The sequence below is a fragment of the Tympanuchus pallidicinctus genome, unplaced genomic scaffold (genome assembly GCF_026119805.1).
Source record: "Tympanuchus pallidicinctus isolate F22 unplaced genomic scaffold, pur_lepc_1.0 scaffold1, whole genome shotgun sequence".
NCBI classification, from domain to species: domain Eukaryota; kingdom Metazoa; phylum Chordata; class Aves; order Galliformes; family Phasianidae; genus Tympanuchus; species Tympanuchus pallidicinctus.
The window spans coordinates 80,117,646-80,132,503 of record NW_026294618.1 but is presented as its reverse complement, the minus strand read 5'-3'; the positions used below and the strand labels follow the sequence as shown (position 1 = coordinate 80,132,503).

At 40.4% G+C, this 14,858-nt stretch overlaps 1 protein-coding gene and 1 long non-coding RNA gene across 2 annotated transcripts in view; one reads left to right on the top strand and one right to left on the bottom strand.

Annotated features, from left to right (window-relative positions):
* LOC128086990 (uncharacterized) overlaps positions 1-14,858 on the top strand; it is a 435,001-nt gene that overhangs the window by 397,390 nt on the left and 22,753 nt on the right. The gene's annotated exons all lie outside the window — the stretch shown is intronic.
* ZFAND3 (zinc finger AN1-type containing 3) overlaps positions 3,226-14,858 on the bottom strand; it is a 130,242-nt gene continuing 118,609 nt past the window's right edge. The window contains exon 7 of the mRNA XM_052695516.1: positions 3,226-5,870. Within this exon, the coding sequence (XP_052551476.1) occupies positions 5,716-5,870 (155 nt within the window). The 3' untranslated portion in view covers positions 3,226-5,715. The remainder of the gene's footprint in view (positions 5,871-14,858) is intronic.

Below are 14,858 nucleotides of genomic sequence, written 5' to 3'. Positions count from 1 at the left end.
GGATTGCTGCTTTACTTCAAACAGACCCTGAATACTTTAAGAGGAATACAGACAAGATTTCAAGTGTTTTGAGAACCCAGAAGAGATGTCCTGGTGCTGCATTTCAGATAGAGAGGAATGCTTTGCTTTCACAGAAACCAATGTGTTTCACGTTCTAGTCAGTGTGGTCGCTGTGCTACCCGAGCAGAGCTCTGGGGGGGAAGGAAGGAGTCTTCTGTAAGTCAAAAAAGAATAAAAGGGATGAAGCAACCAGGAAACAGTGAGCACCATCTTCTGTTCTCTTGTGTAAAGGGAGAGGCGATGGATGAGAATCGATCTCTGTACTTTTTATTCTCATTACTTACACAGTCACTGCGCTGAGCTGCGAGTTATTAACTCGGCATCCTACTGCATGCTACAAGCTCTGCACAACCACAGCACAAAGCAGTAGTCTGCTTACAGTTAAACCACTGCCCTGAAAGCTTGCTATTGTCTGAAGAACAAAAGCCTCTTATTAGAGGGTACAGTCACTTTTTAAATTCTATCTGTAATTTCAGTGATCTTTTCCTGTCTCTTCAGATGCACATACTGAATTTGAAATTGTTTACTGTTAGTCTTATAAGGTTCTGCTCACTTTTCTTTCTGAGAAAATAGGAGCGTATTGCAAAACAGGAACGTCCTGTAGCAAAATATCCCTGTTTCATTGCTTCGTGTATAATGTCTGCTTCAGAATTGACACAGTAGAATTCTAAACAGCTGTATTCACAAAGACTGAACAAAGCAGTTTTCTGTAGTATCAAGTTAAGAAAGTTGGTACTGTTTGGCAAGTAATCATTTGCCTCTTTACAGTGCATGCTCTGAGCTGACTTGAAGGAGTTGGTAATCAGTATGCACTAGTCAATGTGCAACCTCTGCCTCCTGCTTTCATGCCTTCTTTCCTCCTGCTTCAACTTCACATTGCAGGATGAAGCACAGAGAGTTTATTGGAAGCTGTGTATGAACAATGTAATAAAACTATGATTTGGACTATGGTGGTTTTTTTCCCTTTAAAGGTTTCAGAAATAGCCTAACATCCAGAACAATGAAATAACGTCTGCATTAAGCTGCAGCTAGTGACAAAACAGCCTGTGGCTGCAGTAAAAAGCACAAGGAGGTTACCACTTTTACAGCCCAACATCCAGATTTCATTCTGCTTAAAATAAGGTATGGGGGCTTCCAAAGGAACAAAGCTGGTGCCTTCTTTTTTGTGCGTACTGAGAACCCAAGAAGAAACACACTCAAGCTGAACTACTTGACCAGCTGCACACACTGACGCCTCAATGAAAAGGAGAAACGAATAAAGAGGAGACAGAAACCCGTATCCTTGTGACTGCTGGCTTCAAGAACTGTTATTTAAGAGTGGCTCTTTGCAGCACCATTACAGTTTGTTTTCTTTGAAAAGCTGCTACCAGGGACACGTAAACCCACTGCTGCACAAGTTCACCACGTAAAACATGCACTGTGAATATTGTTCAAGTTCAGTCTTATTCACTCTCTTTACCAGTGTGGTCCTTCATGAAGTACACACAGAGGCACTCTCACGTAAAGTTACGAGCTGCTCACACTAGAACTGTACCTTCATAGAGCAGTTTTGCCACAGCAGCTTTTGTGCTGAGCCGCTGCTTAATGCTTATGTTACCTTTGTTTCGTGAGGAGTATTATAGTCAGGTACTTGAGTGGTGAAATAAACTCAGTAAACACAGTTCATTTTAAATAGCGTTGTCTAAAAACATTTCTGTTTGTTTTCTACTTTTCAAAGTACCCGGGAGCATGCAACATTATTTCCAGCACAAATTGGCTACCAGCTCATTGTGACATTAAGGGATCACTTCATTTAGACCCTCCCTTTGCTGCTCTGCTGACAACTGACTGCAGTAACTACCACATGACAAGGAGATTATCAATTCATTTGTCTGGGCACTTCTAACTGTGTGCATCATGCAGGCAACACGCACGGGTGCTGTCATTGTGCTGGTACAATTCTTAAGGCTCTGGTACAAAACCTCTATTTCTAATGACACCATTAATATCAGTTATCTTGGTGAGTTTTTGTTCTGATACAGTCACTGTAAGTTAAAAAATACGTTCTTACAGCTTAGAGATTTTCAAACAGGTTGTAGCATACTCACAGAAGGAACTGCAATGACTGCAACATGAACGGTGCAACACAATGAGTTGAATATAAACAGGCTGTTGTATTCAAGAGGCCAATGGCTTGCAGATGTGCCAAAAGAAGAAAGTCATTCAAGATTGGAATCTATTCATCACGTTCCACAGAGAGATAGAAGTACTCAGTATTACTTTTGGACCGCTGAGTTGCACCAGGGCTCTTTTAGGGTGCTGCCTGTGCACTACTGAAGAGCAGCTCAAGTTCTCTCATTAAACAGCCACATCACTTCTCACTCAACACCCGAAACCAATTCAAAACAGAAATCAGGTGTAATTCAGGACAGGCTCTGTTGTCACAACCAAAACTGTCACAAGGCAATTCTTATTTTTCTTCAGAGCCTCAGTTTGCACCCAGCTGTAGGTTTGACACTTGAAAACAGGGAAGAGCTGTATTACCCAACTTACCTTTAATGTAACACAGCCATGCTGTTCAAGAATCACACACAGTTTGCTAACTGAAAGTACCACAATCATTTTTGAGGAAATAACAGGTGTGCGTGCTCCAGAAATGAGGCACAATTTCAATTCCAAACAATGTTCAAAGTTGTTTTAAATAAACACCTTGCTGTTCTCTCTTCCTCTTCGATACGCATTTATTAGCTTTGCGCTTCTTGCTTCTAAATGATTAAGAATCTATAATCTATTTCTTGAACATCCATGAAGCATGCAGCGACTGCAGGTGCTGATGCATGAAAGAACACTGAGGACATTTTAAAACTTCCATGGCAATGGCAGAGTGCACAGTCTGCACCTGACCTGCGCAGCAGCACGGACAACCTGCTCTTCTGATCTAACTTCAACATTAAACCAATATTCAGGCTGCGGGAGATTGAGCCAGGTCTGCGTACAGACAAAATCTCTAAGTTGGAATGAAGCAAAAATACAATTCTCCCCTTTCAAAATGGCAGAAAATACCGTTCGCCTTCCACCAACCATAAATGCAGCTCCAAGTTACTGGCTTAACGTTGGAATTTTCCCCACTAACATACTTCTTACGTGAGCTTGCAACGGATTCATAGTGCAAAATAGCCAGACCTGTTGGAATAGGCAGAAAGGAATTCAAACTTTAATCTGATTGGTTTAATTTTTTTTTAGCAGGAGGAAAAAGAATAAAGTTACAAGATTCTTTTAATATTTTCACAATGTTAAACTAAAACTGAGCTCTAGGCTACATGTGTAAGTAAATCTAGAACACAAAAGGGTTAAATAAGATCTTCTTTTAAGATACAAGAACTTAAGCTTTCTTTACGCTTAACAAACTTCACAGAACAGATACTGCAAAGGAACAACCCCGTCCCCAACTTCTTTGTTTAAAGTGAACATTGTCCATAATTCACATGAACTTTTAAGTAGCGTTCTCGCGAGAGCCACCTTGAAACCATCTGTGCACTTGCAATGAGTTTGAAGAGAACATTAAGGAGGAACAAAATAGCATCTTCAGTATTAATGCAGAGAAGTCTCGCGTGTCATTCAGAATGCCCATCAAATGCTACGAATAGGGTTTTGTAGGAAAAGAAAGTGCGTATCGCAGCAGCAGCTGAAATCCGTGCTTTCAGAAATTCTTCATGGCAAATGTAAATCATATCCTTGGACGGTCCCTTTCAGCAGGACCGCTTCCTGAAAATGCAGCACGTTACTGAAGATTTTGCTGCTGGCTTCATGTTCTTGAATAATAACTATAATAACAATAACTAAAAAAGAATAAATCACTTGCCGTTCGGATAGCTTGCATTTTATAGCGATGGGACACTTCTGATTTGCTTCATGGCTAACTTATGCTAATACAGTCAGATGCTGAACGCGTGTGTGGAGATATGTTTAATTTTTATTTTTAAATTAGTTATCTCCTTGTTAAATGCTTCTACCGGAGTAACAACATGACTTAGCCTATGAGGAGTTAGTTACCTGTACCAAGTGGAATGGAGGCTGACTCATCCAAGCGTTCTCCCACAACGCTGGGGTTTTCCAAGTGACGGTTCCTTCACCCCTGTGATGTTTTCTACCTGCCCAGTATTTGAAAATGAGACAAAATCTTTCCCTCCCTCGGGTTTTCTTACAGATGTACCTGACTGTTACCCTTCGCTTGGGATCAAGCCGGGTCACTTCAGTACAAACCCTTTTTACTCGCGTAAGCCCTGTGTGCAGCAGGAGACGTGCTGAATATTCTGTTTGCTTTTTGTTCACAAACTGACGAGACCGGTGCCACTCAGTTCCGCTCAGTGTGACATACCGTAACACAGACCCATGGGTCTCAACAGAGCCCAAGCATTCTACTCCATGTAATGCTTTTCATATTCACTTTCTATACCGTCTTTGCAATAGATGCAGGCAGAGATGTTTGTGAGAGCGTTCAGCTGCATAGAAACAGGGCTGGTGTAACCCGTGTGATTATCTCATTGACGTTCTGATGTGAGGAATACAAACTCAATCTGATACAGGGTGTTTCACTGGTTGTTCCCCAATACTGTTACTGAATTCCGTTTGCTACAAAATGTCCTTTTTTTTCCCCAATATATAAGTCTAGCTACAGAAAGTCAGTCTGTAGAATCCAGCCATGGCTACTGTGCTGTGAATTAGCCTTATTTGATCAATTATCAGATACCTGCACTTAGCAAAAGGCAAACAAGAGCCAATCAGGTTTCGGCCGGTGGGAATGGTTGCACTGCTCAAGTGTCTGTGGAATCTTCACACGACCCTCAGAATCTCTGTGGATGCCATGTAAAATGTATGCACCATTTACTGCTCTGGGATGGAGTTGGCTTTAAAGTGATCGTAATTTAACCAAGAGGAAAAAAAAACAAAACACAACAAAAAAAAAAACAAACAAAAAAACCCTGATAGGTTCCTTATAGTAAGATAGATATAAAAAATTTTTCATAAGAATCTCTGTCCCCCTTTCTTTTTGGCTTCCTGGGAAGAACCAGAAAGATGTTCCTACCCCAACAGAATCCCTGATGCTGGTGACACTGCCTAACTCAAAAGCCACACGCGATGAAGGCACGAGTGACCAGTCAGGTCTTCTGGGCTTAAGCAGCTGCAGTTGCTGCTCACGGTAGTATTTCACCTCCTCAGGAATAACCAGGCATGAAGAAGTGAAAGGCTGCACATTAAACAGTTTGTCTGAAAGCCACGTGCATAGCAAACTTTTACACCAGCTTCTATACAACTATTTGTGTTAACTCCGCAGCTGGAAGGTTCCCAGCGTAAGGCTTTTAGAGTGACTCCAGCAATAACAGAAGCCTTTGGATTTTTCTCGTTTTGATTAAATCCACTAGCCATGCTCAAAAATAATGTTTCTTCATGTTTTAATTTTTATACGGTGGCTAGCAGGCACCTTAGTAACCAGCCAGAAATCAATTTCACCCACCATCATCCCCTAAACTACAGTACCAGGACGGTTGGCTAAAGAAAGGAAACTGATTGGCTGTAGTCTGAAACTTGCCTAGTACAAGGTGTCTGGCTGACTTTGTCCTAAATAAGGCTAACATTAGTGAACTAAGAGAACAGCATTTGGTTGCAGTCTTGCACTCAGGAACATCCTTCGCCGATGCGTTGGCAAGATCTTCCTACTTTCCGATCCAGTTTCACCATTTTCATAATGGCTTCTTCACGTCCACGTCCCATGTGGTCAAACGTGCAGTCGTGCTGTTCAGGAAGGCGATGCAGCATACAGAACACGTAACCTACCATGGAAAGGGAGACAGGGGAAAAAGCATACGGGAAGTTAAGGACCTGATTAAAGTGGCAGAATCTTACCTGAATCGCAAGTGAAGTAGCGCCTACTAAGGAATTGATCAGCTGCCAAAAATCAGTGCTGGCTCCAAGCTTCTACTTACCTTCTTTACATGGCATTAATAAATATCTGATTATTTATGGTATTTCTTGCACATTTATCAACACGGTGTCAAAGCTCAAGTCACACGAGTGGTTTTTTGCCATCCTCTCATCTTACAGGAAAAGTCCCTCAAATAGTCTAAACCTGGCATGCCCAGATGATAACAAAGCTAATGGATTTTCTTTTTTTTGAAGAAAAGCACGCTTCTCACCTTCACTGAGCTCCTTTCTACTTTACATGGAATGTCAGTTACGACACTCATGCGTACAGCAGCCCAGGTGTGGCTCCCAGCAGACATTCAAGTCAGGACTGTCAGTACTGACCGAGAGAGAGATCACTGCCTGACGCACTCCTGCCTTCAGGAGCTTGTTGTCATGGACTGTTCCAACACTAACATGGGGGCAAAAGGGCATTTGATGCAGGACCATGTCAGGCCACATCATCGTGTTCTGTAGATAAAAAATGTGAGTTATCATTGTCTCTCTCTAAAGCTCATGTTTCTCAGCAATCCAGGAGGGCATCTCCAGCAGCCACCTCCTCCTCCTCCTAGTCCACCAAGAAAATCAGCTTTTTGACTTACTTGGCCCAAACATTGTCTAGCAGTACAGACATTGTCTCAATTTTCCTATCTTTAAAATGAATGTGATATTGTCATAAGTAATACTGGAATGATACAGCAGTAAAAAGAGTTACACAGCCACAGGGTCCACGTAGTCCACTGTATATGAAATGAGGGATGCTACTGCCTATGCTGCAACACTGTTCCTGAATATGGGTACAAAGAGCATCACTTTGCCTCCCACGGATTGCTTTACGTTGCTGCCAGTCCTTGAATGCTCAAGAGATTCAAACTACAAAATGATGACATTTGACAGATGGTAACAGATAAAACTGAGCGAATGATCAAGAGTATGTACATGTGTGTGTGTGTGCATGTGTGTGTGTGCATGTGTGTGTGTGTGCATGTGTGCGTGTGCATGTGTGCGTGTGCATATGTGTGTGTGTGCGCGTGTGTGTGTGTGCATGTGTGTGTGTGTGCATGTGTGTGTGGCTCAAGCATTTCAAGCTCCTGAACCATAGGACGTAATAGTAGGAGAGGACAGGCTACTTTTATGTTATTGTGACTGTTATGAAAACAGAAAAGGAAAAAGTACCACACGCAGAATTGTTCTTCAAAATTCAAGAAAATTGACTTATCTTTGCTCGTTGTTTGAATAGCACCAACTAGGAAAATATGTGTCTGTTATCTGTGGCTGGCTTTGAAACCCAGTAATAGGAACAGAGCAAGAAGTTTCCTGTATTGGCACATGGAATTCAGGAATACAGAAATGATCCAGACTGAATTGAGATATAACATCTCTCCCTTGTGATCACTGCCTCTACTTCAATCTCAACCTGCTCACACAACACTGAGATGTGATGAATATCTTCCTCAAGGTGCCAAAAATTCAAGGTTTGATTGTTAAAATGGGAACAACCTTGGAGTACAGTTTTAATGCTGAATTGGCATTTTCATTCCATTCTTTCTTACAGAAAGCAAGGACTGAAGTTTTCCCTTCTTTTTTTCTTGAAATAAGAGTTCAAGTTATGGAACCAATGTCACTGTAGACACAAGGACACATCAACAGCTGATGAGATCAGCCAAAAAAAAATAATTCAAAGTCCATCAACTTATTTGCAATGGAAATAACAGAAGCAGATGCCTGAAACCCTGCTTCAGCACACTGTGCTCAAGTCATTTCAGTTCCCAGTTAGGTAAAGACTGGTTTTAAGTCCTAATGTTTTACTGATTCTGTCCATGTGGTTAATAAGTCTATGTAGAAATGCTGTCTCACGTGATCTAAAAGATACGGAGTATGTACACAGTCTTCTGCAGAGTTTCAACAAGTACCCTTTGGTTTGATAAAGTTTAATAAATCTAATGAAGAAATACATTTAGAAGATGATTTATCACTTCTGAACAGGACCTTTCATTTGCACCATCTCTCCTCCTTCTACTAAGCCCCTTGCCTTTTGTACACCAGTATAACTTCATGGTGCTCCTTTTTACTTCGTTCTCTCCAAGAAAATACAACCCATTCTGCACTTTGTCACATCTTTATCAAACACGCTTTAGTTCTTTTGAGAGCAACTGTTTTCATATAAGGCTAACAGTGCTGTATACTGCATTCATTCCAGATGAAACACACAGTATTTCTTCTGTTCAACAACTATTTCCTTATTCTTCAAGAATTTCTATATTCTTCTGAATTTCTATAACTGTCCACGCAAAAATGACAGTGATTCTCATTTTTTGATCCTCATTTACAGTCTGTAAAAGTGCTTCTACTAATTGCAGCAACTGAAAGACCTAAACCTGTTGTTCATGTATCTATTTGAATTTGAATTGCTAACTAGAATTGATTAAGTGAAAGAATACCCCCACATTTTGAACATTGCTCAGGACTGGTTTGCATCTATCAGCTGTTCTTATTTGAGAGGGTTTATTCTTTTCAAAAAGCAATAAGAGTCTTGTAAATCTTATTTCTGAACCAGACTTCAGAACTCCAGTCCCATTACTCCAAGTGATTAAGTCATTTAAAAGACTGGAACTTTTGTTTCGTTCCTTTGTGTGAGGTTTCATTTAGAATTTAAAGGACTTGGATAACGTTACATGGCAGCCAGTTGAGTAACAGCAGCTCTGAAAATTTCTGTCATTAGTTCAGAGCAGATTTCTTCAATTAAATTATAACTGCAATACGCACTCTTCTCTGCTCTGCACATCAGGTCATTCTGCAGTCTCTATGCACACTAATGCTTGATGTAGTTTTGGTGCCATCAGCTTCTACAGCAGTTAACTGACTTGTACTGGGACATATGGCCATTACATACACTTCCATTCAGGTCCTTAAAACCAATCCAGATTTAGAGATGAAGCTTTGTCTGCTGAGTAGTTGGCTTGTTATGGCTATAAAGCAGAGCTGGATAAATGTGCTCTTTTGGTATATTTACTGTTGATTATTGGAACATATCAAATATAAGTTGTTTCCTTTAAAGGATTTTACTGCAGAAACACTTCTTTTAGCACATTACAGCTAAAAGGCAAAATAAATAAACCCTCTGCTACAGAAAAGAGCATTGGAAAAAGGAATCCATCTTCCAACTGAAATAAGTTTACTGTGGTCATCAACCAAAAATAGTTCAGACTTCCACTCTGAGCATAAAAGATGTAGATCTAGTAAACACAATCATACGTCTCAAAGCACTGCAGTTGCTTTCTGATTTTAGAAGTAACCCATGAATCACCTGTTCCTCACACCTCTAATGCAGACATCATGGAAAAAACATTATTTACTGCATCAAAACCTTATGGCTCCTTTAAGTAGCCTAGAAACTTCTCCATAATCAATCCAAAATTCACCTCCATTTCATCACCAGAGCACCAGTGGCTAAAGCCATGACTGTGCTATGGCTCTGCCTGACTTGTACCCATACAGGTAACTCTTCTGCACAGGACATGCTGAAACAACAGCATTCAAAGAAGTCCACAATTGCACACAAGCACCTGTGAAGTTGATTTCATCATTCCTGAGGAAACTGCTGAAAAAAGGTAATGTGAGATGAAAGAATATAATCAGCTTCTATTCAAGACCAGAGAATAGAGCAGACCTAGTTCACTGCATGTATAATGAAAAATGACTGCATTTTCCTGCATTCAAGAGCAGTGACTGAACTGATGTATGGAATGATGGTGAGAAAAAAAACATTTAAGCAAAAACTATATTTTAATTTTTAGACTTTGCCTTCAAATTCTCAAAGTTACTACTGTAAAAATATCAGCAAAATACATGAAGCATCAGAAATAATTCAAGTAAGTGGCGTAATAATTCATGACACAAAAGCCAAATTGTAACTGGGGGAGGAGTCCCTGATTTTGTTCAGTATTTTCTCTATGTTAACTCAACAGAATACAGCCAGGCTTTCTGGAATGTGGCATAAATGCCCACTATGCAGATTCCTGCCAACCATCACCAGAGTGGCACAGCGCATGGCTGGGATCACTCAGGTGGGGGTATTTGGTCAGGCACTGTGTCTTCTAAATGCTGCTGGAGAACATCACACTCTTACAGAAGATACAGGTGATACAATGATTCCTGTTACTCAAACTGTCATAACAGAAAGGAAATTCTATCCCTCTTCCCCCAAAATTCTGGTCTTGATCTCACTGATGAAACATCTAAATGATGAAACAACTAAAGGAAAACTGTTCTTTTCCTTGTTTGCAAGAACGTTTTGAGAAGTGGTGGAAGTGGCAAGCAAAGTTATTAAATATTTATACAGCTTACATATTTACAGAGTGGCTTAAAAACATTTCACAGTGTCTCTATTTGAAAGATCCTGCTGTATATTACTCAAGTAGTTGCGTGTTCCCACAATAACCTTTAATAACTGCCTGCTATTCACATTCTTGTTCTTGTAAGAATAGCATGCAGCACGTCGTGCTTCATATGACAGATCCATCTACTGAAGAAAACTGAACCCCATGTATGCAGAGGTGTGTTCCTGCGTTCCTAAATACACGTATATGCAGAATTCTACAAGCCTGTGTTCCACACCAAGTGCAAGAACAGATTTTAACATATCATTGCAAGGTAAACATACCTTCAGGATACAGTATACAACATGGCTAAGCCACACAGAGAAGATCAGCTCGAGCAGTGATACATGCTGCTCCAGCACTGCTCAGAATAACTGGACATCATTCTCCAGTAGAGTGCAGTAATCTTCACAGTAACATTTATGCATCTCCCCTCATCCGCTCCAGCTGGGAAGGCAGCTTAGTTTGTGCAAACTGTACTAGCAAAAAAAGCTGTTTTTAAGAATGCAGGAGGGAAATCCTTGTTTTTCAACACTTGAAATTGGTAAGAAAAAAAATGTGCAAGTACAGCCACTGGCTACAGAGACAGAGTCAAGACCCTGAAGACTTGTGCAATGAATACCTGAGAAAACCCAAGCTCTCTGGATCTCAGTGTAGTGCAGTTTATCCCCCCAGTATTTGGGTGGCTGTTTGAAAAAGTATTCAGCAAGAGAAGAAAGTAAAGCTGCACTACAGTCTAGCCTAGCAAAGCTTCCAGCACTGCTTGTACGCAGTGCTATTTTGTATCTCAAAAACATTCTAGCCTGTTGAGATCCTTCTACACAACTCCCTTCTTGCACAAACTCCAAATATCTTTCTTTTTTTTTTCTTCTCTGGGGGAATGCTGTGCATCAGCAATGTCAGCTTACATTACACAATTCAAGGAACGTTCTCCTTTCTTGACATTTTCTATAAAAAGCAAGCAGACCCAACCCCAACAAGCTGAACAACACACTTTGGGAATTAAATAAGCTAAACTCTTCTCATGCTTCCTTTTCCCCAAAATGCCATGGACCTCAAGTCACAGTAACTTGGCTGGGAACACTGTCATTCTTTCCTGTGGGGAAAGAGCAATACCTCTTACTGTGGTGAAGGTTTTTAACCAAATAGGTGTATTTAGTAAAACTCCACAAAACATAGTTTGATGCATTCCTTCCTACCCTTTCCATCCCAAGGATAGGAACTTAAACTGCTAAGTGCTCCAAGTGACAAGTTTCCAAATATTAATACACACAGTGCCTTAAAATGGATCTCTCAAGGCATTTCAGTTCCATGTTCCTTAGCAAATCTTCTGTGGTCACTGCACCCTGCCTTTCACTATCTTCTGGTTTACACATTTCATCCATGATGCCTTGTTGGGCTGATGGTTGGTCTCGATGATCTTAGAGGTCTTTTCCAACCTCAGTGATTCTCTGATTCCCTGACTATCAGAATGATCAATAGCTGAATCAAACACAGGAAAAGAACCAAGGTGACAAGATACCTTAAAATGTTCCTCAGTCTGTCAATCCATCCATGGCACTGGAAGTACACCTGGGACTTGAATATGCTACTCTGTGCTGAAGTCATTATCTCAGGTTTCATGCTTAGAAGAACACCAATCTGTGACATCTGTGATGCTAAATAAACTTTTATGCCTGAGACTCGGGATGCTTATGAGGTACTGCAAATTAATTCTGTATTTCTGCTATGGTGTTTGCGCTTAGGAAAAAAGGGGAACAAATACTTCTTTTCCTTCTTGCTCTGTTTTCTGTCTACCACAAAGAGGATAAAGCAGTATGTATGGGCATACATTAGAGACAAGAAAGCTATAATTGAAACAAACCTCCAAGGGAAGACACTGTATACAAAAGAAAGGTGATGTCATCATAGTCCTGTAGCAGCCACTGGACAGGTACTGCTGAAGATTCTCCAAAAACTCCTCAGACTCCAAGGCAAAGGCCTTTTATTTCCAAGTTTAAGTCACATATAGCCTGCATTTCAAAGTGTATTCTGCCTCTTTTTAGATGATCATAAGCCTGAGAAGCTGCTTCAGAAAGCACAAGAGATGCAGTCTTGCTCTGTGCAGACTGCAAACAAACTACCTTTTAACCCAATTTGTGCTAATTTGAAATTCAGTTTCCTATTTATCATACTTCTTTACGTCAACAGATAGATGGCCATTTTTTCCTGATACAGATTTTGAACAGGGAATTTCTATCACTTGAAGACAGAGCATATATTATTCATTTTTATTATTAACAATTTAGAAAGAGATTTTATGTAAGACACTAAGCTATTCCTTGATTCTGTACCTACAAAGAAGATCCCAAAGAAATGGTCTGCTCTTATTTCTTTGAAGATGGTTTACTTAGAGGGGAAAAAATCAGGCATGCTCTCCTAGGTTCAAGCGCTGCTTCTGCACTGGTGGATACCAACTTCACAGAAGTCAGGAGCTTCTTCATGAAGAGAACTGAGGCTTCTCAGGAAATTATTTCTGAATTTCAGGGGGTCCTCAATGACTTTGTGTGACAGATAGAGCATTCCTGCTTCAAAACAGGACACTACCATTAAAAAAGTTTGCTGCAGGTCTGGTCCATCCAGGCTGGGTAGGGATTTGAGCAGCCTGGTCTAGAGGGAGGTGTCCCTGCCCATAGCAGGGGGTTGGAACTACATCATCTTAAAGGTCCCTTCCTACCCAAACCATTCTATGATTCTGCGATTCAGGTTCATAATAAATGCTGCAGTTCTCACTCATGATTGCACCTCTGTTCCAGTGTGTGCCAGAAAGAATAGTGGTGGTTAGTCTCTTATTTTTGACACAGTGGATCTGTCCTATGGAACACAAGCACATTAGAGTAACTACATTTACATCAGAACTCCTTCACCTCACTAAGGATTTATTTGTTAAGGTCATCATCTATTAGAGACAAACTGAGCAACTTAGATTCACGATAATTCCCACTGATACAACATGCGGTATTTGCTTCTGGACTACTTTATACTAAAAAAATAAACAAACAAGCAAACGAAAAAACCAATCTGCCTACTCATTTCATCTTATGGGTCTTCCTCCAATCTTTTTCACCATCCAAGTTGCAATCCAGAGCAGCCAGGCACAAGCAGCCGCTGTGACCCCACAAGCTGACATACCAGCTAGCATAAATGGCAGGTTGCCACTGTTGTGAAATACAGTGCAACTTGATAAAAACTGTAATTATAATCATATTATTTCTCAGTGTAACCAGACAAAATATTTTTCTCTAAGAGACTTTGCCAATTGTTGAAGCTAAAAAATTGGTTTAATTTAACAAGACAATTTTCAAATAAAACATTCTGCTCCCAACAGCAGTACCAAACAGTTAACACCACTGTACAACTAACCTAAGGGAGAGGGGAGTTTCATACAAAATTAAAAGGTTAAATCTTGTGTAGATGAAGAGCATTTCCCTTTTTTGAATAACTGTGTGGCAATAATCCTGCAATGATATGTCCTGGAGGACGTAACACCACCACTGTGCTCATTAAAGGAGCACTCAGATCCATGCCCCTGTGCCCAAGAACAAAGTGAACACAGACCCTCCCCTGTCATTCCTAATTTCACAACATCCCGTAGGATGCGGGAGAATGATTCCAAAAAACAGAGCAGAGGCTGGAAGATATGCAGTAAGAAGGCAGAACTGTGCCAAAAAGGAATCTCACTGCCCAAGATCAGACACCTCATAAAAGTGAGGTAAGCCATCTAACTAGGTGCCACTATTGTAAGTGGGAGTACTCTTATAAAACACTAATTCCATAGGCTGTACCACCATAGATGCAAATATCTGTTTCCCATCCAGAATAACGTCAGATCTTGGAGAGGGGAAAAAAAAAAGTGATTACTGAAAAAGGACCAACAAGCAGAGCTACCTTAACTCTGTAATGGGGCCTTGTGTACAGGGCTTGACATTTTCCTATGAGATAGATAGTAGTAATACTTGTAGACGTCTGTGCGCCAAGCCCATCAGAGCTAATGCGCCCATCCCAGAAACTGAGGATTTAATTAAGAGCCAAAGTGTACCCAGTAATTTAATTATAATAGCAAGCAATACTGGTGATTTAATAATGTATGTGTATCGTTTGCTTAGCTCAATGAAAATGCAAAAAAGACAGAGCTACTAATAAAGAACTGGAATAAATAATGAATGGTTCTGTACTAACTTATTGTACGTGTTGTGTTAACTAAATCTTCTCCTGGATCCTTGACATATTTTGACTTCATATCACCACATGCTGAATATGATTCCAGGTTTGAATCTTAGTGTACTTCCTGAACGATATTATTTACGCCTTGGGCTGAAACAGAGGTTGCACCGTATTGATCCAGTTTGACTGCTGGTCTTGCCCAAATCACTAGAGAGGCAGCTCTCTTGTTTTAAAACTTGGATTAAATTTTTTTTAGGCCTTTATCTCCCCACTAAC